At 49.2% G+C, this 24709-nt stretch overlaps 10 protein-coding genes across 10 annotated transcripts, besides 2 other annotated features; 6 read left to right on the top strand and 4 right to left on the bottom strand.

The window, feature by feature from the left end:
- Positions 1-1691: 1691 nt before the first annotated feature.
- Positions 1692-1713: a microsatellite.
- A 767-nt stretch (positions 1714-2480) lies between these two features.
- Positions 2481-3338, top strand: ACLA_066580 (uncharacterized protein; the record flags this gene model as incomplete). The annotated part of the gene is made up of 1 exon (XM_001272447.1): positions 2481-3338. The coding sequence occupies one exon, from the start codon at positions 2481-2483 to the stop codon at positions 3336-3338; it is 858 nt and encodes a 285-aa protein (XP_001272448.1).
- A 132-nt stretch (positions 3339-3470) lies between these two features.
- Positions 3471-4793, bottom strand: ACLA_066570 (putative isoamyl alcohol oxidase; the record flags this gene model as incomplete). Its single annotated transcript, XM_001272446.1, has 1 exon — positions 3471-4793. One exon carries the CDS (start codon positions 4791-4793, stop codon positions 3471-3473), a length of 1323 nt encoding a protein of 440 aa, XP_001272447.1.
- A 1351-nt stretch (positions 4794-6144) lies between these two features.
- On the top strand, positions 6145-6913 carry ACLA_066560 (uncharacterized protein; the record flags this gene model as incomplete). The annotated part of the gene is made up of 3 exons (XM_001272445.1): positions 6145-6340; positions 6388-6455; positions 6509-6913. The coding sequence occupies 3 exons, from the start codon at positions 6145-6147 to the stop codon at positions 6911-6913; spliced, it is 669 nt and encodes a 222-aa protein (XP_001272446.1).
- Positions 6914-7785: 872 nt separating this feature from the next.
- On the top strand, positions 7786-9625 carry ACLA_066550 (putative NRPS-like enzyme; the record flags this gene model as incomplete). The annotated part of the gene is made up of 2 exons (XM_001272444.1): positions 7786-9429; positions 9479-9625. 2 exons carry the CDS (start codon positions 7786-7788, stop codon positions 9623-9625), a joined length of 1791 nt encoding a protein of 596 aa, XP_001272445.1.
- A 125-nt stretch (positions 9626-9750) lies between these two features.
- On the bottom strand, positions 9751-11019 carry ACLA_066540 (putative UbiD family decarboxylase; the record flags this gene model as incomplete). Its single annotated transcript, XM_001272443.1, has 4 exons — positions 9751-10516; positions 10565-10773; positions 10829-10914; positions 10968-11019. The coding sequence occupies 4 exons, from the start codon at positions 11017-11019 to the stop codon at positions 9751-9753; spliced, it is 1113 nt and encodes a 370-aa protein (XP_001272444.1).
- Positions 11020-13683: 2664 nt separating this feature from the next.
- Positions 13684-13725: a microsatellite.
- A 646-nt stretch (positions 13726-14371) lies between these two features.
- On the top strand, positions 14372-16845 carry ACLA_066530 (OPT family oligopeptide transporter; the record flags this gene model as incomplete). The annotated part of the gene is made up of 4 exons (XM_001272442.1): positions 14372-14558; positions 14611-14778; positions 14834-16756; positions 16796-16845. 4 exons carry the CDS (start codon positions 14372-14374, stop codon positions 16843-16845), a joined length of 2328 nt encoding a protein of 775 aa, XP_001272443.1.
- A 169-nt stretch (positions 16846-17014) lies between these two features.
- On the top strand, positions 17015-18424 carry ACLA_066520 (protein kinase domain protein; the record flags this gene model as incomplete). The annotated part of the gene is made up of 1 exon (XM_001272441.1): positions 17015-18424. The coding sequence occupies one exon, from the start codon at positions 17015-17017 to the stop codon at positions 18422-18424; it is 1410 nt and encodes a 469-aa protein (XP_001272442.1).
- An 832-nt stretch (positions 18425-19256) lies between these two features.
- On the bottom strand, positions 19257-19743 carry ACLA_066510 (aegerolysin family protein; the record flags this gene model as incomplete). The annotated part of the gene is made up of 2 exons (XM_001272440.1): positions 19257-19584; positions 19652-19743. The coding sequence occupies 2 exons, from the start codon at positions 19741-19743 to the stop codon at positions 19257-19259; spliced, it is 420 nt and encodes a 139-aa protein (XP_001272441.1).
- A 591-nt stretch (positions 19744-20334) lies between these two features.
- Positions 20335-20746, bottom strand: ACLA_066500 (uncharacterized protein; the record flags this gene model as incomplete). The annotated part of the gene is made up of 2 exons (XM_001272439.1): positions 20335-20640; positions 20702-20746. 2 exons carry the CDS (start codon positions 20744-20746, stop codon positions 20335-20337), a joined length of 351 nt encoding a protein of 116 aa, XP_001272440.1.
- Positions 20747-23333: 2587 nt separating this feature from the next.
- Positions 23334-24382, top strand: ACLA_066490 (uncharacterized protein; the record flags this gene model as incomplete). The annotated part of the gene is made up of 2 exons (XM_001272438.1): positions 23334-24174; positions 24228-24382. 2 exons carry the CDS (start codon positions 23334-23336, stop codon positions 24380-24382), a joined length of 996 nt encoding a protein of 331 aa, XP_001272439.1.
- Positions 24383-24709: the final 327 nt, after the last annotated feature.

Raw genomic sequence — 24709 nt, 5'->3', positions numbered from 1 at the left:
AGTGCATTTACAACCCATTTACAATCATTATTGATTACACTTCAGTGTCTGGATAACTCCATAATTGCCGAAACCCGGGCATCCTACAGGCTCCGAGATCCGGAACCCGTTCTATGACTGGCCAGTCCGCAAGCGAGGACAGGTAAAACTTCGGGATCCACGAGATCATCGGCATCGACTAAGCCGGTCTGATTACCCTTCACTGAGAATGCGCGCTGTGCATTACTGCATATGGTTGTATAATGTATCCGGGGCCGCCCACTGCACGCCTTGCATCTTCCTTCTGACAAATAATGGTGGTCATCTGCCATTCCTGCAACAAGAACGTAGTACAACATCTGTAGAGATAATGATACAGAAAAATAAAGCAGTGATTGCTCGGGCCCCCTCCCCATATGAAAGCATTCCCGAGTCCACGGTCCAGAATCCAGACTCACTAGAATTAAACAGAGATTTTCTGCTGAGCCCGGAAGGGAACGGATCCCCCAGCTGGAGATGGTTCAACTCCGTCCACTCACCAAAGGATCCTCTATCTAATTGTAATTGCTGACAGAGAGAACCGGGGCCCTGGAGAAGGAATGTGGCGATTCCTGATCACTATCAGTTGTCCACCGGTGAGGCTTTTGGGCTCTCATCCGGGGAGCAGAAACCAAGGGGAAATGCGGAGATCGACTACGAATCTACGATGTTAGATAGTGAGTCTAGTAGTCTACAGGTTGAGGGACTACTGCTGCCTGCTGGTCAGTGACGAAATCATCTCAGGGGATCAGCCCGGTATTTCTCCTGGGCTAAAGTATAAATTATTGACTCTTAACTACTGTTAAGGCAAGCATAGTAGTAGTAGTAGTGATGTGATTACTGGTGAACCCAAGCGAAGCCGAGCAAACCAGCGGTCTCGGGATGCTCAATTCTGCTGAGTGCTCAAACTCAACTCTCCAGGTTCCTTCACCAGCAACCGAGCCGAAAAAAATCTCGTCAGTGGCGTTACGCTGACTGTCTGGTTCGGCACCAAGCTTTCCAATGACCTATTTGGTGGCTGACTGGCTGTCGGTGGCTGTCAATCTCGTCGACCATTTGGCATTCTCTCTCTCTCTCTTGTAATTTTGTAACGACTTGGGGGGAATTAAGAACATTCTGGTTGTTCAGGGGTATGTTTCACTCCATTCTCCAGAGTCCAGATTCCCCAGCGGTCTTACTCTCCGTAAGCCGTATCTAAATAGTCCGTCTCTGTCGATTCATTCCATTTCCTTTCATTTCCTCCCGCCGTCTGAGCCACTTCATAATTTCCACAATTGATTTGACTACTGACGTCTTTCTCATCAGTCAGCATTCTCAGGGTTAGGGCTGGTCATGTGCCGGAGAATGAATTCCCCGCTCTGACGTCACCGGTTCCATGCCTTGCTGCCTTGATCCGTTGCTGTGTGCAGCCTTAGCCCTCAGGCAGTAATCTGCTGACTCCTCTCAGCAAGGGGTCGTCACCTGAGGGTCACCTGACTCCTGTGCCACAGACATCATTCTCTGCCTCACAATCCAGATGGTTGGAATAGAGTTAAGTAGAGTATGGTATGGACTATGGGGGAGAGGCTCAAAGATGACGAGTTGGTATCTTCGGGTACGTGGACATAGTCCTTGTCAGCCATGTCTGATTCACCTGTTCGCTGTGGGCAGGATTCCCCAGACTATCTCCACAAATATATATATATATATATATATCTGCTTTGGCGACATACACCTAAGCGACTACTGTCTTCGCCAGCGTGTCGGGTAATTCATGATGCCCAATAGAATCTATTCAAATAGAATAATCATTTGGTCTACAGTAGCAGACTATTCAACCTAACGTCACACCAGTACACCCAAACCGCTGTGACTGTAGTATGTCCCGAATGTTTTCGAGCCACTCATTCAAGCATGTGGAACGCAACATGCTGTGACCGATCTAATTACCCCGTAATGGATAGATTAACCGGATTGAGCCTTAGGGCTCCCTTTCGCTGACCCGAGCCAAATCGCGATTCCCTGAACCCATGATCTACAGGTGCAACTTTCCATATCCCTTGGACCTGACTTAGTGTCAGCAGTGGGCGATAAGACAAGCAGAAAGCGGGACATGATTTAATCCTACTTGGCCTTCAACTCAGCCCAAGGCCGACTGATGTTGTGCATTTTCATCAGGCACGCGTGCACCGACCCGTCAAACGAAGCGACTGGCTGAGATGTCACGATAGACCTCGTATTGACAGTCCCGCAACCTTATCAGTATGTAGATTGGAGAGAGTTACCGGAGCCGGCGAGGCTGACCAAATACGAGCGTAAACTTTGATATGATCTCCAGCCTCGCGCAGTCAGGGCTTGAATATATGGACGGGCAGGAGAGTGGGACTTCCACCCTCTCCTATGTCAATCATTATCGGTCCCTCAATACGCGGTGCTTCAAATCGCTCGATTGCCAGTACCGCTGAACCTAGCACGTCGGAGCAATGTCCGTGAACCAGGTGGTAGAAGGCTTCAGCCTCACCAACCGCTGCCTCCTCTACACCAGCTTGATGCTGGCCCCAGCACAGTTCCTCTCCGGCATCGGCAGCAACTGCCCCAGCAATCTCGGCTTCCTCGCCTACAACTACTACACACAGATCGCATGGTACAAAGCCGTGCGCGACAGAGAGCTCCACGCCCTCTCCCTCCTCCCCGTGCACTTCAACGTCGTCTACGCTCTCACCTACCTCGGCGGCGTCACCTCGGGGGACATCTACATGGGCCTGCTGCAGTGCGCCGGCACCGCAGGCGTGCTGGCCCTCAACACCTGCTCGGCCTGGACCAGCTGGAAGACAAATCTGCCCGAGGGCGACGGGAGCTACCAGTTCTTCTTCTTCGGGTGGCGGACGCTCTCGCCGGGCTGGCGCAAGTTCATCATGGTGTGGCAGATTGGCGACTCGATCATCGCGTTCTCTGCGACTCTGTGGGGCTTGTCGATGTGTATCAGTGCGATCACGCTGCATTGGGAGAGGAAGATCAAATGGTGGTACAAGTACGCTGCCATCCCGGCGGGGGCGCTAGTGATGATGTTCTTTGCATGGCCGCTGGTGATGTGGACCGAGTTGATTATTGCCAGGAACCATATTGAGTCGGACACGGATATGGTTGCCGTTTGGTTGTTTCTGGCGCAGGTCGTGGCCATGATCGTGCCTAGCTGTGGGGGGCGATTTCGGAAACGAGAAGGGTCGGGGCATGAGAATCCTGAGTTATCCTCGTTTTTTACAGCTGGTCGGATGCTAGGAGGTTTGTTTCGTGGACCGAAGGGTGATCAGAAGCCGGATATGGTATCCTCAGGGGCGTAGCTAGAACCTTTGCGCTGAGCTAATGAATTACGAGTTTTATATGGACTTGCGAATTTGTAATGACGCACCAAAGAGAGTATGAAGATACCTCACATCCGCAGGTGCTGATCAATTCTCTTTCCTAGCAGTAGTCTAGAAGTGGATACAGGAGGAATTGTAGACCGGAACCTCAGCGTGGTAGAGATCCAACGAGTAAAACTGCGTCACGAACCCGATCACGTCGAAGATCAGACCACATGTGTACCAATAGCCATATTCACACACCTCCTGCCATGGACGCAAGGCCGCTCCATCTCCAGCTTGAGTCTCGTCAGTATTCACATTGAACGCATTCGCCAGAGCCCCCCTAGCCTTCACAGCCGAGGATAGATCGAGCAGGTCCTCGAAGACATGCACTCCAATGCCAACCCCAGCCTCAACAAAGGGATCCAACTGCGCACTGCCTTTGGCCAGGATACTCCCCGTCGCCGTCGACTTGGGGTCGAAACCCAATACCGAGCTCTGTGCCGCATTGAGAAGATCAAGGTGCACGAGTCCAGTGTTCGTCACCGTGTTATTGCTGATGACTTCTACCGCACCGGTAGTGGCAAAGTCCGCGCCAACACTGATATCTAGAACAGGGCCGATCCTCAGAATCCCGGGAATGTTCAAACCGGGCATGGAGATCGGGCTCCATACATACGTGTATAGGTTGCGAGAGAATTTGCCGGCGGCAGAAGCGTGTAGACCGAGCGTTGCATCTAGATCGAGGGAGGTGTCCAGCTGGAGAGTTGATGCAGTGTGCGTCTCGAGATTGTACCCGATCACGCCGCTGATGCGGACCGTGGAGTGGAAGCTTGCGGAATCGACATGGATCTTGACCCCGTCGGTGTTAACCAGATCGCCAGACCAGTCAAGATTGATGCTGCGTGAGAACTCTCTCTTAGCGGGAACTGGAGTGTCGAATGCTATATTCACATTCCTAGCTTGCTGCTGGAGAGTAGTCTTGTCTGTCGAGGCAGTCACCGTGAGGGTGTCATTATTGAATGCAAGAGAGCTGACCCTGTAGAATCCTCGTTCAGCTTCCACATCACAGTTGCCGAGATGATTCGTGACAAGCAGCAGATCTGAATGAGGCCACATGGAATAACTTGCTTCGTATGTGTCTCGAGAGGTGAAAGTGATAATAACACTGTCTGGTGTGCAAGCGACACTGGTCAAATCCCGGATGCCCTCGAGAAGAACTGAGGGAAGATGAAGGTCCGCGTGTACGACTGCCTCTATAAGGCTAGACTCGACAGACTGATAACTCAAGGAAACCTGACTGGCCGGTTGTATGTCCTTTGCATTGCCATCCCTGCGGGTAATTGAGGGATACAAGTAGTCGGAGACAGGGTGCGCAGAGATACTGACTGAGCATAGTGCAGCTGCAGTGAGAGAAAGGCGTACCAGACTGGAAGCCATGACTGAATACATGTTGATACTGAGCTCTGCCAGGGAACGATTACTGATGATGGCTATTGCCGTCGACAATTCTGCTGTTGACGCTTTATATATCGCGATAATCACCCACCTACCGTACATGTGCTACCATCACAAGGGGAACCTACAGCCCCCGAAGCCAAGAAAAGGGCATACCAGGATGAATTCATGGAAAGACGTTGCTCAGTATTTCTTGCCATACATACTCTTAACCAAACGTTTGATAGCGATCACTATAGGGGTGCTTGACACAAGACGAGAGACTCTTACAGTATACGACATGATTGTTCATCCTTTGACAAGTCTACTCTCCTAGCTTGTGATAACGACCAACACCGCACTGCTGGTTGCCGAAGCACCACAATGGACAACGGGAATCATATGCAATGGGATCAGCAATCACATGTTGGTTACCAGGGTCAAGGTAACTCACGTGAAGAAAAGTCCACATTCTCATAGGAACTTAGCTACACTTTCAGTAACCCAAAAAAAAGCGAATATTGAACTCTTAGACGCCAAGGGGCGTATAACATCTTTCGACAACCGAAACCTCCCACCACGTTCTTGGATAGTTGTATTTCACAGTAGTTATAGGGGAGATACCTCAATAGCAAGTGGTATTGGTAAATGGAGAAGAATTGGAACAATGATACAGAAAGCAAGTATCATTCCCTTGTTGGGCTGCACTATTTGGTGATGGGGTGAACAAACATGAAGGCCGCGCATATCTGCAGATTATATGTCAGATCTCCGAAGCATAGTTGTCTTTGATAGACAGTACTGCGCTTTCCTTGATTTTGTACGGTAGGGCTACCAGTTCATAGAGGTACAATATTGGGATCTGGATAGCGCTATGAACAAGATGAGCTGCGCGTATCCAGAATTGTAGCACGGTTATGGGGATGGCTATAGATCTCCGAAACATTTTCTTGAGTACCAAAAAAGCACATCGCAACATACGATAAATTTGAGGAAACCAAGCAATCTCGATCTCATGTGAAATAATGCCTGATATGGATGCTTTCCTTCGTCTCGGCCGTAAGTGCAAATGTGATACCGTCTCTTTCAGCCAATCACAATAGAATCTTTATACAATTGCCCTTAAGGTTCGCCACTACGCTTTGTTCGGTAATCTGTTGTCCAATCAGACAATGTCGAAGTGATATAAGGTTTCTTCAGTGGCATCAACGATCAATGACCAATGGCCTGATTGCCTGAGGCTTTCGGAAAAAAAAGGATGAAACAAAAGTGTTCTCTGTTGATATATCATCCATCGGTCACTTGGACAGCTGAGGCACGTCTATGATGTTGCAAAATGGATTATACGGTCATTTAGTTCAACCTTATGGTATACAAAGAAAATACATACTGGAAGAATGTTCTCATCATCGTTCCCACCATCGGTGCTGGCCTGGCTACGCTCATCTATCTGTTGCGTCTACACGCACGCCGACTAAGGCACATCGGCTTCCTCGTAGAAGATGTGCTAATGGGCATCGGGCTGCTTCTTTCCTACTTTCTTACGGGGTTTGTGGTGGACAGTGAGTATTGTGCCTATCGAAGTGACCGAAGTATGCTAACTGGTTAGGCGCCTTGAACGGCATCGGTGTGCCATTGGACGCTCTTCCTCCACATACGCGCCATCGCATTCAGTTTGTATGAGACCCGTGCGCCCACATATGACTGTCTAAACAACTGACAACGCAAAGGATTCCTGGATGATAGGCAAATTCTGGGCTCCTTCCATGGCCGTCATTAAGATCTCCATCGTCCTCTTTCTCAAGCGTATCCTCGGAAGCGTTCGTTCCTACGAAATCACCTCTTATTGCTTGATCGCCTTTATCGCTACCTGGGCTACCACCGTGGTCCTCGTCAGCATCTTCCAATGCACTCCGATCAAATACTACTATGACCAGTCGTCGCCCGGGCACTGTATGAAGGGACAGGTGGCATTCTTCCAAGCCAATGGCGCAATCGCACTGGCCGAGGATGTTGTAATCCTCTGTATGCCGATCCCGATATCAGCCATATTTACCAACTGGACGAAGAGAGATGTAAGCATTTCTGGAAGGAAGAATTCAAGGGTCTACATGACCTACCTCTTCCTCACATGAATGCGGTTGCTGATCTATCCTGCGCTACAATCCAATGGACACAGAGAGCGATTGGTTTGCAGGCTTCCGACACCAAAGGAACAGCTTTGTCTGCTACTATCCGCCTTGCGCTCGCAATGGCTCTCTCTAGGTACACTGGCAGTTTAGACGTTGTCTTCGGGGTGACTGTCATTGGCCGCAGCTCCATCGGCGCAGCCGATATTTCTGGGCCTACAATCGCTACGTACCCTTTCCGTACCGTTCTGCAACCAGATGAGAGTCTTGTAAACGCACTCCGACAGATCCAAGAGCACAGTATTGCATTGATGCCATTTGAGCAGACAGGGATCCAGAGAATTCAGACCGTTAGTGCTGAGGCAGCGAGGGGATGTGACTTTCAATGTCTTTTAGTTGTCCAGCCTGTGGAGAGAGAAGTAGCCACAGAAGCAGCTAAATCTGGTCTTTGGCAGCTGGAAGAGGACGAGGCATGGAAACGCCAGTCATACCAGAGTTTCAGCACGCAACCCTTGAGCATTGTCTGTGAACCGGGAAAGGAAAAGCTGACCATCAATGCCTTCTACGATGATTCGGTTCTGTCGGCCGATCAGATTCAGGCAGTTCTTTTGGCACTTGAGGACAGTTTCACGAGAATCACTCACCATCCGGAATCGAAAATAGGAAGCGTCCTGGAAGAGTACGTCGGATATCAAGTCACTAATCGACGGCAACCAGCCGAATGGCCCTTCGATCTCGAGAGGGAGGCTCAAAACTACTTGGAAAGTAATTTCCAGGTTGCTGCGGAATGGATCACGGCGAAAGGATTACGGGTCCCAAGATTGGCTCTTTTTGTTGGTCTTCTCGCTAAAGATGAGACGAACGATTTCAGCGGATCTATGATCTTGAAGCGAGTTGAAGGACATACGCAGAGCATATTCCTACAACTCATGAGACATTTGGATTGCACACATCCCCCGGATAGAGTGCCGTTTTGTTGTATCCCAGTGCAGCTTCAGTATAAACCATCGGTCTCACGTCTTCTCCTCGACCGGGCAGCTGTCCGCGAAATTGCATCGAAATCGACGTGGGCCAGATTGCGAGCATGGGTAAATGACCATCAAACCGTTGCCGGACGTTCACTTTCCGACATAGAATCAAAACTACTCGATGCATTGGCCTCCGTGCTCGGAATAGAGGCACGAGAGATTAGCCCAGATGACGAGTTTGTAGCCCTTGGCTGTGACTCTCTGATGGCAATGCAGTTCGTCGCAAAGTGCAATCAGGAGACTATAATGGTAACAGTCCCTGATGTCTTCGAAGCCAAGTGTATTGCTGGCCTTGCTGCAAAACTTGCAACTTTGTCTGCTCCAATGCTGCCCGACATAAATCCTGTCTCTGGTTCTCAATCACCTTTTGACAATTTAGATTCATTCCAGCGGGATGTGGAAGGTATCAGTAACCTAACTAACTCAGGAAAGATCAATGACGTCTTTCCATGTACCTCTGCTCACCGCGCTCTGTTCGACAAAGACGCCCAGTTGAGAGCATACACAATCTGGGAGGCCTCAAACTCCAAGCCCATTGATCCTCACGCTCTGGCGGAGTCATTCAGGCGAGTCGTACAGCGGCACTCGGCTTTGAGAACTATCCTTATGCCCAGCCGCTCTCATCCGTCTGAGATCTTCCATGTTGTGCTGGAAGATACACCAATTGATGTGGATGTCGTTGTGAATGTTAACGACGACGATCTCGATATGCTTCGCCAGCCCTCCCTGCTCCATTCCAGCGACGAAATCCCCTACAGGTTCACTATCTATCGAACCTCGTCCGGTCGCGTACTTTGCAAGTTGGAAGGTAGATACGCTGTTCTAGATGCGACATCCGTGCTGATTCTGCTGCGGGAGCTTGGGACTGCTTACCACAGTGGCGCGATGCTATACCAGGGCCCTTCATATCGATCATGGGCTGCATATATGCACCAGTGGAATCAGGATCCAGCACATATCGAGTTCTGGAAGCGATATCTGACCGGCGCACGACCGTGCTTTTTACCGGCTCGGACCCCGGACGACAACGTTCCACCCCGGAAAGAGCTGAGAACATACATACGTGATCTGCTGCCAACCCTTCTACTTCGGGAGTTCTGTGATCGACAGAATATCAGCATTACGAATGCCCTCCAATTTGCTTGGGCACTTGTTCTTAGCAAATACACCGCTTCCACAGACATTGTCTTTGGTACATTGGTGTCCGGTCGCGACGCCCCTGTGCCCGACGTGAACCGTATCGTGGGCTCACTGTTCAATCTTGTTGTCTGTCGATTCTCGCTTGGCGAACAACAATCAATTGGCCAGATGCTGCAGCAGAACCAGCAATCATTGCATAATAGGATGACCCATCAACACTGCTCGTTGAAAGAGGTTATGCGGACATGCGGTACCGAGACAGCCCTGTTTAACACATGTCTTTCGGTTGAGCAGCCCCTGTCCAGTGATACCGGTATCCGGTTCTCGGAGATTGAGACACATGAGGAAACAGGGGTAAGACACTCTTGTCACAGAGCGGTGCTGGTGCTAACTAACAGCTTAGTACGACTTGGTTGTGATGGTCACTGTCTCGGAAAATCTTCGGATTAATTTAACCCACTGGTCGACTTTTCTCAACGAGCCCGAGGCGGCAGAGATTGCTGGGCTGTTCCAAGAGTCAATAAAAGTGATCCTGGCTGGTTGTCTTTGAGCTTGGAATAGAAGGTGATACTCATGTTGACGGTTATTTAGTTGATAGTCTAGCAGAAACTGGCCTCGTATGGGGGATTTCATTAGTGTCTGTCTATATAAAACCGTCTATAAAGAAAATTGAGATCATGAAGCCGTAGTCACAGTAACCTTCAACGGCCCGTTCTGCACCGCAGCCGGGGCAAACTCAAGACTACCGCTACTCCGGCTCGAGCTCTGTCTCCTGCCCTCATCCACCTCATCCGTAACTTGGAACTGGCGATGCGCCCAAATCTCCAACGGCTGCTCCCGGGGGAAGTACTCGCCCGACTCCGCCGGATCAACCCCCGAGCGGACCAGCGACTTATCGGCTCGAAATCTCGAGAGTTGAACGGTCGACCGGTCACCGTGAGTGGCATATTTGTTCTGGGAGCGAGCATAGGACGTGTGCGCGAAGGACTTCCAGTTGAACAGGCGGCGGCACAGCGTCCACGTCTGCGGCATATTCGTGACCACGACGGCGGTGGCTGCCTCGCGGACGTACCAGTCGACCCATCTGCTGCCGTAGGGCTGGGAGAGCGAGTAGTATTTCGAGAGAATAGAGCAAAGGATGACGAAGATGCCGAGGCTGAAGATGGCGCAGAGGATGATTTTCTTCGAGAGGTTGAGCCTCGCTTTGAGGAGGAGGGGGAACGGGATGGCCATGATCATGAGGTCTGTTGAGATATTGAGGGACAGGACGAGAATGAGGTGGTTTGTGTAGACGGAGCACTGGGTGTTCTTTGGCGGGACGGACCAGTACGCTGAGAAAGGGCGGCACCAGGCGGCGAAGAAGAGGATCTCGATGAGGACGAAGCTGAAGACGCAGAAGGCGCCGATGATTTTGACGAAACGATGTTGCCAAAGACCGGATCTGTACGGGTTAGAAGTGAGTATCAACGAGGGACGACTGAAAACTCACGTCATGGTCGAGTATAGAAGCAGCAGACAGTATTTGCATCCCCAGACAACAAGCAGCCACATCTGCTCTACCACAATGACTAGTTTGCTTCCCTTGATGCGGTCTGGTATAGTTGCTCTGTCCAAGGTATCGATTTGATCCATGGGAATGCCGTTGGTCCCATGACGATCAACCTCACCCAGGAAGACTGTCAGTAGAATATAAAAGACCTATCAATGCGATGGTTATTCCTATGCTCATTGTAAAGGTAAGGGACCTGCATACCACCGTCAGCCCCATTATGAGATCTTCCATCTGGAGATTCCGAGGTACACCCAATTGCAGCACCCGAGAGATAAATCGTAGTGATGCTGTGAAGTGACATGATTAGATCTTGGTGTCAGTCCAGCACAGATGAACATACCGATCAGCAACACTACCGCCAACCACACCCAGTTCTCCGCTTGAGACGCCATCATGCGATCTCTAGAGCATAGACTGTAGCATGAAAGTGGAATGACTCGTTGGACTCGTTGGAACAAACAGCAACGGTAGGAATGGGTGTCGAGAGGGGCAGATCAGCCTCCTTTTACCTCACTCGCCCTCTCGCTCTGAGGTACCTCAGCATGGAGGGAAGACTGATCATGATCAACCAGACTCCACGCCGGCGGGTCTGACCCAGATGAGTTATACGAGGCGATACCTCAGGTTCGGCGATCCGATCTTGGCTGTGTTCTCAGTCATGGCCGTGAGGGACGAACGAATCATCATGTTTGACCACCAATATCTCTTCAGTCCGAACCCATGGATCACTTCAAAACGCCCCTGTTTAGTCGTCCCGGGCCACCTGAACCCTGCATCTGCCAGATAAGGACTTTTTCATAAATGACATGCTTCGAGCTGCAAGCCACCAGAGCACACGTGGCTCTGCCCCGAGTCCCGGTAGCAATATCGCATTCCGAGTGTCCAATTGGACGATTCTTATCTTATGTTTCAGGTATTTGTACGTTAACCAGGGCAGCTTGGGCTGGAGACATTTAGTGCGAATCGTGAAATTTCTTCCCGAAGTTCCACACGCACCCACCAAGTCTTCATCTTGAAAACACCCAAATAATGGTTGATACTGGAGAGGAATCAGGTACCCTGCGGATTCATCTACATTCCTGTGACAATGCAGCGGTACCACATGGCCTATGATAGGTCGCCGTGTTACCGGATTTTGGGATTTATGCCCTGTTTAATGTGGAATCGTGCTTCATCATCCCATGTTCTGCAGCTTCCCGATAGACTTTTCCAAAGACCGACTATAATAAGCCACAGTTCCTCACGGACTCGCCATTTGTAGAGAATCAGCTTCCCGGCTCCGAAGAATCCACAAATCTCCGGTGTCTTGGGTTCAAACTTCAATCCTTCCACAAAATTCTCTGGTTGCGGGCCGGCTGGGAGTACAGAATGCTACCTAGGCATCTAATGCATCTGTACTCTGTACTCTGTAGACTGTAGGCATCCGGTCATCTACGGTGGCTGCCAAGTGCCAAGCACCTCAGTCGAAGTCTAATGTGATTCGTAGCCAATGGCCAGCAATTGCGGCGTGCACTGAGTCTTAAACTAAGCAGTGGCGTTATGCGTCTTCAATCAGGGCTGAGTTTCTTGAGTCTTGATCAGTTGATCTTCTGGTCCCTGCATTACTCCTCGGGCCTTTTGACTTGGAATGCAAGAGCATTATTTCCTGAGCCTTGGGAGGATTGTTTGTCGAACACTTCTTACTGGCTTTTGCAAGCATCAATCTCACAGAGAACAACCTTTCCATGTAGTGGTGCCCTAACCCTCCCAGCAGGCAACCATGGGTCGTTCCCCGACATCGCAAGAGATCATTTCCTCTCCATACTCGGAGTATGAAACCATGTATTTCATTATGCATATTTTTAAAGAAACTTTGGGTTTTGTGGTTCTCTGTAATACGCAATATGCATACTAGTAGGGCATTGTGGCAACTAAGCCACGTGCAAGTTTATCACTAAAGCATCTTTGTCTCCGTCTATTAATTTCTTCACGCCACAACGCCCATGATAGACCACCTAGACTCTTCTTGTGTTGTAGCATTCAGCTAAGCTTTATTCATTCTTTGACTACGTAATTGCATCTTTCCCTAATGTCTCATTCACTTTTATTACCAACCTCCTGCCTTTGCTACATTAAGATGACCTCTTCTACCTGCATTCTCCCAACATCCACCACAACCGTAAAGCACCGGGGGATTATATTATGTTCTTGCAATCTTCTCTTCTGGCGTATTCGACTTCATTCCATTTGTATAAAACAAATATACTGAGAGATTCTACGCAAAACTTCCGCAGCCGGGGTGCATCCAGGGGTCAATCCTAACCGAAGTAAATATAAATATTGAATGGTACTGACAATCATCGTATGTCCTAATATATTAGTCCCAGTAATTCCTGTTCTTAGATGAGGAATTCTTGGTATATCTTTGGGGGGTTTCCAATCGTTGTCAACCATGAGGTGCATTTTCCTGCGGAGATACTGCATTTGAAAGCCTATCGAGGTTTGCACTTTTAGACCGCGATATCCAAAATCAATCTCTCCCTTACATTTTGAAAGATGAATTTCCTCTCTCCCTTTATATCTCTTCCCTTATTATATGGTGAAACGCGAATTTCGGGTGCTTACTAATTTTCTCCAAACTATCCCCATTCCCAAAACTCCCTGGAAAACAGATGCAATCACGTGCCCTTTATTTACACCTGCTTCCTGACCCTCTGATCGGTCTTCTAGGCTTTACTTGATTTGGTATTGCTAGCAGTCTAGGAATTCAGCAGCCTAGCTAGGGAGGAAGCGGTCTATAGAGCAAACAGCCGAGGGAGCCATGAGCTTATTTCATATAGATTCAATATTTAGGTTATTTAGGAGAGACTACGTATGTAGATTCACTTTACACACCTGACTGGCTGGCTGGCTGCCCCCAGCACCTACCATGCTGGGGTCTGGGGGCCCGCGTAGCTCCCCGATATTTAATTTATTCCCTCATCAAGCATATCATTCTATATAGATGGCAGATAGGGCTTCCTTTGTGGTGCTGCCCGGGTGCTTTCGGTCCGAGACTAAGCGGGGGGTCGAACGTTTAGATATTTATAAATATATGTATATATACAGATATATATTTAATACCCCACATAAAGACTGGATTATTAAATCCCTCTGCTATCGCCCTTGATTCTAATGGTTAACGATAGTTTCATATGTGTACACAATACTAATTGGCCACTTTGCGGCAGTATCTCAGAGCCAGAGCTGGGGGGAATCACCTCACTGTTCTATAGACCACAGGATTCAACTCGAAGTGAGCACGTTTTCCCATGCTTACCAACTCCCAGGTCGAATCGCACTGGATTGATAAGACGGAGAAGAAAATATCGATTGAGATGTTACAATTGGCAGGGATTATGGTGTGATCGGCGCTACAAATGGTGAAAGAGCGGGTAAAGCCTACGGAGCACCGGTCTTAGAGGCCAACTAGTGTGGTCAACACCTATGAAAAGACACAATGGCTGGATATACTAATACAAACATCAAGGCTTATTTGTCAATGAGTAAACAATCGCTCCTCGCAAGGTCTCAGTTCGCCATTGCAACCCTGTCGGCGCTGTCGCTCATGTCGTTCGCCCCTCTATCTTGGAGCGATGAATGGAACGTTCGAAAAATGTAAATAGCCGGGTGCTGTCCCTCTTATCTAGCAGAAAGATCGACTGTTTCGTTTCCATATCGCTTCAGAAGTCTTTCCGCGACTATTAACCGCGATTTGTCGATACGATGGAGACCAAAGAAGATGCGGATATTGCGTCTGCTGACAAAGGAGGAAATATAACGCAGCAACCACTGGATAGCGCCAGTGAGAAGCACGCCAAGGGGCTTGTACAGGAAAAGGATGGCGATGATATCCTCAAGTCCGAGCCAGAAGATGCCGAATATGTCAAAGGACACCCAGTGATCCGAAACGGTACGGCCATTATGCATGTATTCCCCTAGCATTCCACTGATAGGTTATGTAGGTGATGATGTATCCAGATTCATCGTTTCCACCAGAGACGATGGGGATCCCACTCTGACATTCCGGTCTATGGTGCTGGGCTCAGCCTTCACTGCCTTGTCGAGTGTCATTACCATGCTCTATCTCTTCAAGCCGGTCCAGATGCAGATCTCGCCGATTTTTCTCCAGCGTGAGGAACTATAGAAAAGAGTTGACTGATTGTCGGTTGCTAATAGAAACCATAGTTCTTATCTATATCCTCGGTCAGGCATGGGCATTGTTTACTCCGAGTCCGGACAGATGTCGTTGGAAATGGCTGCGGAATGTACTTCGCTTTCTGAATTTCGGACAGCCCTTTGGGATCAAAGAACATGTCGTTGCATCCCTGGTCGCCTCGTCTGCTAACAACGGTCTCTCTGGGGTGGAGGTCTATGCCGTCGAGCGACTCTTTTACAACATCAGCGTGTCAGCAACCACCGCGGTCCTCGGTACTTTCTCAATTTCGCTTTGTGGATTCATCCTGGCCGGTCTCTTGCGGCCTTTGATTGTCTATCCCGCTGAGATGGTGTACTGGACCACCCTCCCCCAGGTGGTGCTCTTCCAAAACCTGCATTTCGATGCCAAGGCAAACCGCGGCCGCCTCATCAAGTTCGGCTGGGCGTTGGGCCTGGCTGCAATCTGGGAACTCTTCCCTGCGTACATCATCCCCTGGCTCTCGGGGTTCTCTGTATTCTGCCTCGCCTCGATGCATGCTCCCCTCCATACCCGATCCGTCTTCTCGCGTATCTTCGGAGGCGCCGCATCCAATGAGGGTGTAGGGCTACTGAACTTCGGCCTCGACTGGCAATATATCCAGAGTACATACCTATCTCTGCCACTCAAGCAGCAACTCAACAGCTGGATTGGATATGTCATTTTCTACCCGGCCATGCTAGGGCTCTTCTACGGCAATGCATGGGGCGCGAAGAAGTTCCCTTTCATGTCGACTTCGCTCTTTCAGGATAACGGGAAACAGTTCCACACCTCATCAATTACCAACGACAGGGGGATCATCAATTTCGACAAATTGGCAGAAATAGGTCTCCCGCAGCTCACTTCCAGCACGGTCTGGGGGTATCTGACGCAGAACTTGGCCATTGGGGCTTTGATAACCCATGTCCTCATCTTCAACGGCAAGGATATGTATCTCTCCTGGAAGCAAGCCCGCAGTAGAACCCAGCCCGACCCGCATTACCAGGCAATGCTCCGGTATAAAGAGGTACCCATGTGGTGGTACTTCGCCCTGTTCCTGCTAGCCTTCGTTGCCGGTCTTATCGTCAATATCAAGGGAGAGACTACTCTGCCAGTGTGGGGTTACATCATCGCATTGCTTGTTGGCGCTTTCATCGCGCCTTTCTCTTGCATTCTATATGGATTGTACGGCACTGGTGTTGCGACAAACCAGCTATCCAAGATGATTGCCGGCGCCGTGCATCCCGGCCGCCCGCTCGCCAATCTCTACTTCGCCAGCTGGTCGCACCAGGTCATCCTGCTGTCAGTCAACCTGGCCAATTGGCTCAAAGTCGGACAGTACACCAAGATCCCGCACCGGATCATGTTCGCCACCCAAATCTACGGGACGTTGCTCGGCGCCGGGCTCAACTACGCCATCATGACAACGATCGTAACCAATCAGCGCGAAATCCTCCTCGACCCGGAGGGCAACAGCGTCTGGAGCGGCTCGACGGTGCAGAGTCTGAACTCGCAAGCCATCACCTGGGCTCTAGCACGGTACGTATACGGCGTGAACGGAAAGTATCTCATCGTGCCTCTGGGTCTGGTCATCGGCCTCGCCTTACCGTTCATCCACTGGGGTCTGATGAAGGTCTTCCCGCGGATCCGCGACTGGCATCTCAACACGGCAATTATTACCACATATGCTGGCTCCTCCTACTTTGGGAATACATCGTGGATCTTCTCGTCGATTGCGGTGGGTGTGTTCTCGCAGGTGTGGCTGCGACGTCGGCTGCCGGGGATTTATAACAAGTACAACTATCTCATCGGGGCCGCGATGGATGGGGGATCGCAGATTGTTATCTTCATTCTGTCCTTTGCTGTCTTTGGGGCTAGTGGGACGGAGCATCCGTTCCCAACCTGGTGGGGGAATCCGGCTGGCAATCCGGATCATTGTATGTAGAAGCTTGATTGTTTTACGAGTATGAATAGAGATTCACGCATTCATATGCTGTACGATTCCAACGACTGGGAATGTCCGTAGAAATTTTGGTCGAAATTCAGCAGATTCTATCTAACTACAGCGACCGCCATCCTTGCATCCATCACATATGAAAGCGGAATAATGTCTGACCGGTCGAGACGCGTGTCTGCAGTTGTGATGGGTGCAAGGACCAACGCGTTTTCATGCATGGAACAGCATAGGAGCAACAATGACCTCTTTACTATCTTTGTCCCGGTTCGTTCGCACCTCTGCCTGGATACCCCGATTCAGCATCGTCTCTAGTAAGGGAGAGAAGAAACCCATATGCAAACAACACCGCCGCGCGTCATCCACCACCGCGTTACACTCCAAAGATTCCAACGAGGGTGGGATTCTTTACGAGCCTTTGGAAGATGTAGAAAGATTTGAGAACTATCGACGGGGTGGGTATCATCCTGTCTGCATTGGCGACCTGTTCCACGGCCGATATCGCGTGGTTCATAAGCTCGGCCACGGCTCATATTCGACTACATGGTTGGCACAAGATGAGCAGCTCAAGAGATATGTTGCAGTCAAGGTCTGCACGGCAGAGTCTGACCCACGCGAAATTGATACCCTCTCGGTCCTCACGAATGTGAGAGAAGCCTCCAATCACAGGCCGGGGCAGGATATGCTACCACCCGTTCTCGATAGGTTTGATATACACGGTCCGAATGGTGCTCATGGCTGCTATGTTACTGCACCTGCGAGAATGAGCCTGTCAGATGCAAAAGATGGGTCTTGGGAAGGGTTATTTCAGATGAGTGTTGCTCGCGCCGTGGCTGCGCAGCTTGCGATTGTTATCGAACAAGTTCACTCCAGAGGTTTTGTCCACGGCGATCTACACTTGGGTAACGTCCTGTTTCAATTACCAAAGGGTCTTGATGAACTTTCTGTTCCACAGTTATACGAAAAGTACGGCGCACCGGTCTCTGAGACTGTGGTCCGTCTAGATGGAAAACCTCTGTTACCAGGCGTGCCAAACCACTCTATTGTACCAATCTGGCTAGGAAAGGCGAGTGAAGATCTCACGCTCAGTCAAGCCGGGATCATTCTTACAGACTTTGGCGAGGCGTATGCACCATCCGTCGAGAAGAGACACTGGTCTCATACGCCTCTGGCTGTCCGTCCACCCGAGGTTCGCTTCGAACCCACAATACCTTTGTCCTTCCCCTCGGATATATGGACACTAGCCTGTTCCATCTGGAGTACCGTTGCCCAGCGGCCATTATTTGAAAACTTCCTTGCGACGGAAGACTACATCACCCGTGAGCAAATCGATACCCTGGGTAAACTACCCGCGGCGTGGTGGGAGAAATGGGAAGCTCGGCGGGAATATTTTACAGAAGAAGGCAGTAGTCTGAAAATGGATTCCGTGAGATCGTGGGATGACCGTTTCGAGGACAGTGTTCAACAACCTAGACAAAAGGCGGGTATGCCGCCTGTGGACACAGGAGAAAGGGAAGCTCTTTTTGCCATTCTGCGGTGGATGTTGTCATTCAGGCCTGAGGATCGGCCCAACGCACGACAGGTCCTGGAGTCGGAATGGATGGCTAGATGGGCCATGCCTGAATATGAGAGAATGAAGAACTCTGTTTGACATACAAGCGATAATGGCCGAGTCCTTGCAGTCCGTGTTAGTTAGAATTCCGTGGTCGAGAGAGCTATACTTGAACCGAGGGCATCCGCCATATAAATGTCTACTGGATAACTCTCTTGGGTTCGTAAACAGAGGCCACTTGACTTTGAACAGCCAGACTACGCCAGACGGATGGACCCAGAGTAGTCCAACTCCCTTGTTGGATCCCGATCTATCTTTCTCATCGGTGCTGCCAGTGCTGGGTGATGAATCGAGTGTGGTCCTCTTTGGCTCACTCCGTTTATAGCGCTGCTGCCAGGAGGGGTTCTATGTCTTTATTAGAGATTTCATTGGCTTTTTGACTTTCTCCAGAGCCACTGCACCTTTTTTCTAGCAGTCCTTTGGTGTCCCGATCTCCAGCACCTCCTTATTATCTACCTTCAACTCGAAGGACAACCTATGTCTATTTGGGTCGAGTCGGACGTCTGAAGTCAGGTTAGCCAGTGAACTAGGCCTGACTAGTCATTATTACAGCCATCTCGTGAGGCGCTGTTTGCTTGGGATTGCTGTGCCCATGCCCAATGGTTGCATTTCATACTCATCTGTTTTTAGCAGCCTGATCTATGTCAGTGTTGATTGGTGGCCCAATCTTCCCATGTTAGACACTTATTGTATGGCCTCAGCAGCCCCCGATAGCAGTGGTATACAGGAGACTAGACCCTGAAGCTGTTTTGTACTCTCAACTGGTGCAAGTTACAGCAATTGTTGATCTGTTTGCATAAAAATTTCCTATGTACGAAGAAAAGAATTCACACGAGGCCTCAAGGCCCCCAAGGGCATAGCCGCGGAACAGTTACTGGTTACTGATGGTAATTGGAACAGTTCCCATGACACCAGATTCGTTCCACTTGCCAATCTCAACATTGTATTGCGGATCATGATGATGCATCATGAGCAGGTTTCTCTTCCCAGGCTCCATAGGAGCATTCCATGCTAGGGTGCAAATTCTGGCATCTCTTACATCGTCGACGAGATCGATGGTGCCTTGCAATCCTTTGAAGCCTTCTTCTTCGCCAGAGGAGCACACATGTCGCGTGCCGCCGTTATGACGAATCATCAGGTCTTCAACGTCGTCGGTGGTGAGAGTATCATTCTCATCACTCGCGCTGTGGAACTCGCCGCTGAACGGATGTCAGACGAGGCTGGAAATTGTTTGGTATTAGAAAGAAGACACTGGGACATGACTACCTGTCTATACGAGCGTTTTCAATTCGAATATCATATTGCATGTCATCTTTGATCTCCATGTCAAGGTATTGGTGGGCTGATGTGGGAGCCATATCGACTTGATAGGTATGCTGTATGATAGAGTGCTTCAAGTGCTAAGTATAACTGATTCTGTTACCTTCGAGGATGATTGATAAGAGAGAGTCCATATAAGGATTCAATGGCACCTCCAGTGCGTCATGATTACGCTGACATGTCTGCAGAGAACCACCTGAGCTCCAGCTCCGCGAGAGGAGATGTGTCTCGGAGTTGTAAGGAACCAAATCCTGCCAACCATGGTCTGTGCTACTCCAAGCAGTTTGAATCTATCCCCCCTCTTCTTCGTACTCTACGTGTTATTCCAATCATCCAAGCATCTCACTATATATATTTATCTTCTAGGGATGGTCGCTCTGCCCACTGATAGAGCGACGACCTTTTTACCCCTCATTCCAGGTCACACACCTGCTGATCGGATTAGGAGGGAAAAGATCTGTTCAATTTCGCCCCTCAAATCTGCGTTTTAACATATTTCAGACTCTTAGAGTAAACAGACTGTGACTACTGCGATTTCCTGCAGAGAATAGCACGCGTAAAGCATACGTCCAGAATCATCCAGCAGCTGAAGAATAGTAGAAGCATTTCATCCATAGTAGGAGGGGCCTTCAATCATTGCGATGTCTGTAGTCCACATCCCTGTTGTGAGTCTTGACTTCTTCCGAGTCATAATCCTTACCCAGTTCGCCGCTCTCTGGGTTTGGGCCCTCCCTGTACTTCTTGAGGCTGTAATAGATATGGTTCTTGTTTGAGTCCGCAACAGCAGGCCGTGTTGTCGGTGGTTGCTGATTTGATGTGTGTTGCCAGACTTTTGCATCGTCGTTTGTTGTTTCATACTTGGGTATATCGCTCGTCTTCTCAATATGGAACCCTTTAGGCCATGCATTACCCTGTGCGCTCTTTCTGTAGGCATTCTGGGGTCAGAGGCAATATACCATTGGAGCGGGTGCGGATGGCCAATGAGACCAATCGCACCGGATTTGGACGAGACACTGCACGAGACAGGCTGATGTTTGGCATGTTGATAGCTGGTAATCAAGACATGATGTTAAGAATCTAGATTGTTATGATCCACATGGGTTCTTGGTTAGGGTTTATGTAGACCCCACCGCTGGGCTGGGGGTGGCGATTCCCCCGTATCCATGACATATATGACTTCCGGACAGCCCTACCAGGGCACCGAGCCTGACGCCCTCAACGTGGAGATGTTGATGGACGTAGCCCACATAGATGGATTTGATTCATCGTTAAGACGATTATTATCTCGGAGGGTCGTAAACTTTCCTTGAGGTCATGACTATATCGGTCACCTGCTCAACATGACATGATACCATCAGGAAAAGATACCCACATTAGACTATTCAAACTCTCGATTTTCCGGGCGAGCACTGATACCAGTCTGTTCACGCTTCTGGGGAGTCTGAACCCTGGCTTCTAAGCCAATGCAGGGTCAATGAAAGAGGCTGATTCTTGTCCCACAAAGTCTAGCGTTCAAAACGCAGGTGATGTTCTCTACGTAGATCTAAGGGATTGTGCCTATCTAGATCTTCCCTGACTGGGCAAGCAAAGTACATAGCACCATAACTTGAGGAACATGCGTTGCCTTCGTAAACTGGTTAGCACAATGACAGTCATCAGCCGTCGGTTATCCTCTCTTTTTGGCGATGTGCGCTATCAGACTTAGAAACCAGTATGGATCTGGTGGACTACTGTACATGATTGCTTCCACAGACTGACAGCACCATTATATATCGATATGGCACTATATAAACCATGTCTTTATGACTTCAAGTACATATGGAGAACAGGGCTTCCCATAAGCTCAGCTGTACTTAAGCTATAATTATTAATGCAGCCAGAAGTTATATGCGCCTGCTGCTTTATGGGTGAGATATACTAGATTATAGGGATCAAGTCAGGCTGACTCGTGAACGCGGTCAGCCTTGTCTGAATGACTAAACCGGTAAGTGATGCGCCGTCTCCTTTTGATAACTGCCTACTCTGCCTGAGTGATTGGTCAATAGCTGCTTCTTGTGCGTATTTGATTTTACAAACCTGGTGGAAGTCGTTGTGTGATTAGTGGTGGTTGAATCATCTCGGCAGCCCTGATAGCGAATGGGATACTAGAGTTTTCAATGAGCATGGACGATGCGTTGTTTACCGCCAGCCTCGCCAGAGAAACTGGATAAGCTATTGGGAGTTGGCACACATTCAAAACCCATATTTAGTAAGGAAGTGTGCAATCATCCTGGTTATACGTTATGAACCTCTTTCAGCCCAGGCTAACCGCCGCAGTAGAGAGAGGCAGGAACTGCCCCATTCATGACGCTCAGACTAAGTAACTTCTTACAGACGCCTCGAGTACTTGAACATCTGGTTACGTGGCCGGCATCTCTGAAGACCTTTGATCTGCAGTTCACGTTTGGCTGCCGCTACAGTGTATTGGGGCTATACACAGACTAGAGTCTCAGTACATTACAACCAATACTTGCCATCCATCAGACCACTTTCCGCTCCATAACAATCCGCTGAATTGATGAAGCAGGTCTTACTGGCTTTGATGTGCAGGGCTTCCCAAATCTGGAAGAGCTCTACCTGTCATCTGCAACTACAAACCAAGGTGGGAGAACGACTACTGCCGAAGCCGATCTCATTCCGCACTTAATTGCGCCACGGCTTCGAACTTTCCCTGGGACCGAACATTCAAGGATCAGCAAAACATCAAGTCACTTGAAGACTTTGCTCAGGAGGAGGAGGACTGGCTGCACACAGTATCTCATGCCGCCATGAAGGCGCAGTGTCCGACGCAAAGACTCCAAATCACTTTCACACTCCTTGGCCTAGTGTCGAACTTCGATCTGACATATCCATGGGACTAAATAGACACCCCTAGCTGTAAGCTTAACCCAGCAGGGATCCAGGTATGCTACAATCCTCCGTCCATAAGTCGCGAGGAGTTTCAAGAAGAGCTCAAACAGAAAAGAAAACAAGAAAGGATCATCCATACTCTGCCAGCCTAGCGATCTATCATCACGGCTTTACCAGCCATGTTGGAGATGTAAGAGACTAACGGGGTGAGGCGATAAAGGTGAAGGAGCACGAGTCGCAAATGGATTTAGCAAATTCGCCCCAAAACAATTAATCTGCCCTGAGGAGGATGACTCAGGTGCTGCTTGCACCCATTCCAGATCTAATATGCTATGTGGGAGGACTAGTGCGCAATATTTCAAATAGAGGCTCTGATCTTCTGTAGAACCTTTCCCTCAACTCAATGCTACTGCCTCTTCTAGAGTATGGGATGGATGTTTGGGGCGTAGACCACGTAGCAGTTCCCCCGATGCTGTCAGCCTTGCTGGAGAGTAGAGAAGTTACCAATCACAAGCCATATACGCGTCAGCCAGCGCGCGAATGCCTGAGGGGTGCATGACTCGAGACCATGATGCGCTTTCGACTGTTGGACTCGCTCAGAACAGCGCCACATACAACTCCTCGCCCAATTCTACCCCTCCTTGTCTTGTCCTGGGAGCCTTTGGTTTCCATTTAAATAGGCCACCAACATACCCTTAAGGTGAAGATAACTTCTTCATCATCCAGAAGAGTTCCCACAATGGCTTCACAGACTCCGTTCAGTCCCAATCCCTCCCAAAGGGCTCGGTTGCGATACTTCTCAAGCAACAAGATCCCTACATATCTCTTTCGTATCGTTGCTCCTGAAAGTGGCGGAAGCGCGAGCATGTCTACTGTCATTTCGGAGGCATTGATGAGCCCTGACTGTAGCAATCCCCCAGATGACATCTTCAACCATAGCCCAACGAAGGCTGCAGCGCTTATAAAAGCACATCTTATGTGGCAATGCAATAAGCAATCTAACTTTATGAGTTGGACTAGTTCCTTACTCTTTGCACTGCAATTTGGCTTATATCGGTATGAAACGGATTATGACAACCCGGACTTCAGCGAAATATTTCTATATATTCTCGACACGAGTGGGTTCCCAGAGGGCACGTTCATCAAAGACCTGGACATACTAGATGCCTTCAAGGAGGAATCCCTAGACCTACAGAGATTCCTCAAGCTGCGACGTGGAAATTTCAAGAAAAGATATTATTTCGGTGAATATCTAACTCAGGGGCGGTTGGAAATCGAGGGAAATTGTGCAAGGGTCTCTCTGCAGCAGATGATGGATCTCGGACTCTTTGAGCTGCACCCTGGACTAGAAAACAAGAACAGATGGATATCCTTGGCAAATCGAGTCCTTGAGCTACGGACGAATTTCAAGTATTTACCCTCTACCACACATTCGGAGATTCAAAAGACGATCAAGATCGCGCAATGCTGTTTCGGGGACCGCTGGGTAGTTCCGTTCGCAGCCATGTTGCTTGCTCTTAGGCCAAGAAGTCATCAAGACCATGATAAAATCGCAGAGGCTTATTGGGAAATGTTTACAGGTAAGTTGCTGATTCGCTGCGATTATTGTCTGGTAGCTAACAATGTCTTCTAGCGGAGGAAATTATGATTCAAGATATTCAAATTGATCCTGAAGGTTTACCAGAGGTCAGACAGTTTGGACAGATCATCAACGCTGTCAAGCGCAAGTTTAACAACAGTGACATCGATGAATTGCAGAATCCTTTCTCAAGACTAGGTCTTGAGTAATCGATAGTGCTCGGTGACCCTGGTTCTGCCAGCTTGTTGTAGCTTATCCCTAACTGAATTGCTCTCAATCTTGTCGTTATTTCGTGAGGCGCAAAATTTCGATTGATATAGTATCCATATTGGGCTCGAAAGAGCTGACACTGGTTTAGTAACACGTCTTGAAATATAAAAAGAGCAGTCCTCTCTTCTTGATTTCTTGCTTCATCTCCGGCATGTCCAACTTCTCGCCCTCGTACATACAACTGACGCTCAATTGACAGGTCGGATTTCTTTGATCCGCTGTAGTAGATGTCGATACCGATGACTGCCTTTATGTCCCCGTTGGAA

Source organism: Aspergillus clavatus, genomic scaffold (assembly GCF_000002715.2).
Source record: "Aspergillus clavatus NRRL 1 1099423829799 genomic scaffold, whole genome shotgun sequence".
Lineage (NCBI taxonomy): Eukaryota > Fungi > Ascomycota > Eurotiomycetes > Eurotiales > Aspergillaceae > Aspergillus > Aspergillus clavatus.
This window is presented reverse-complemented; position numbering and strand designations above follow the sequence as displayed.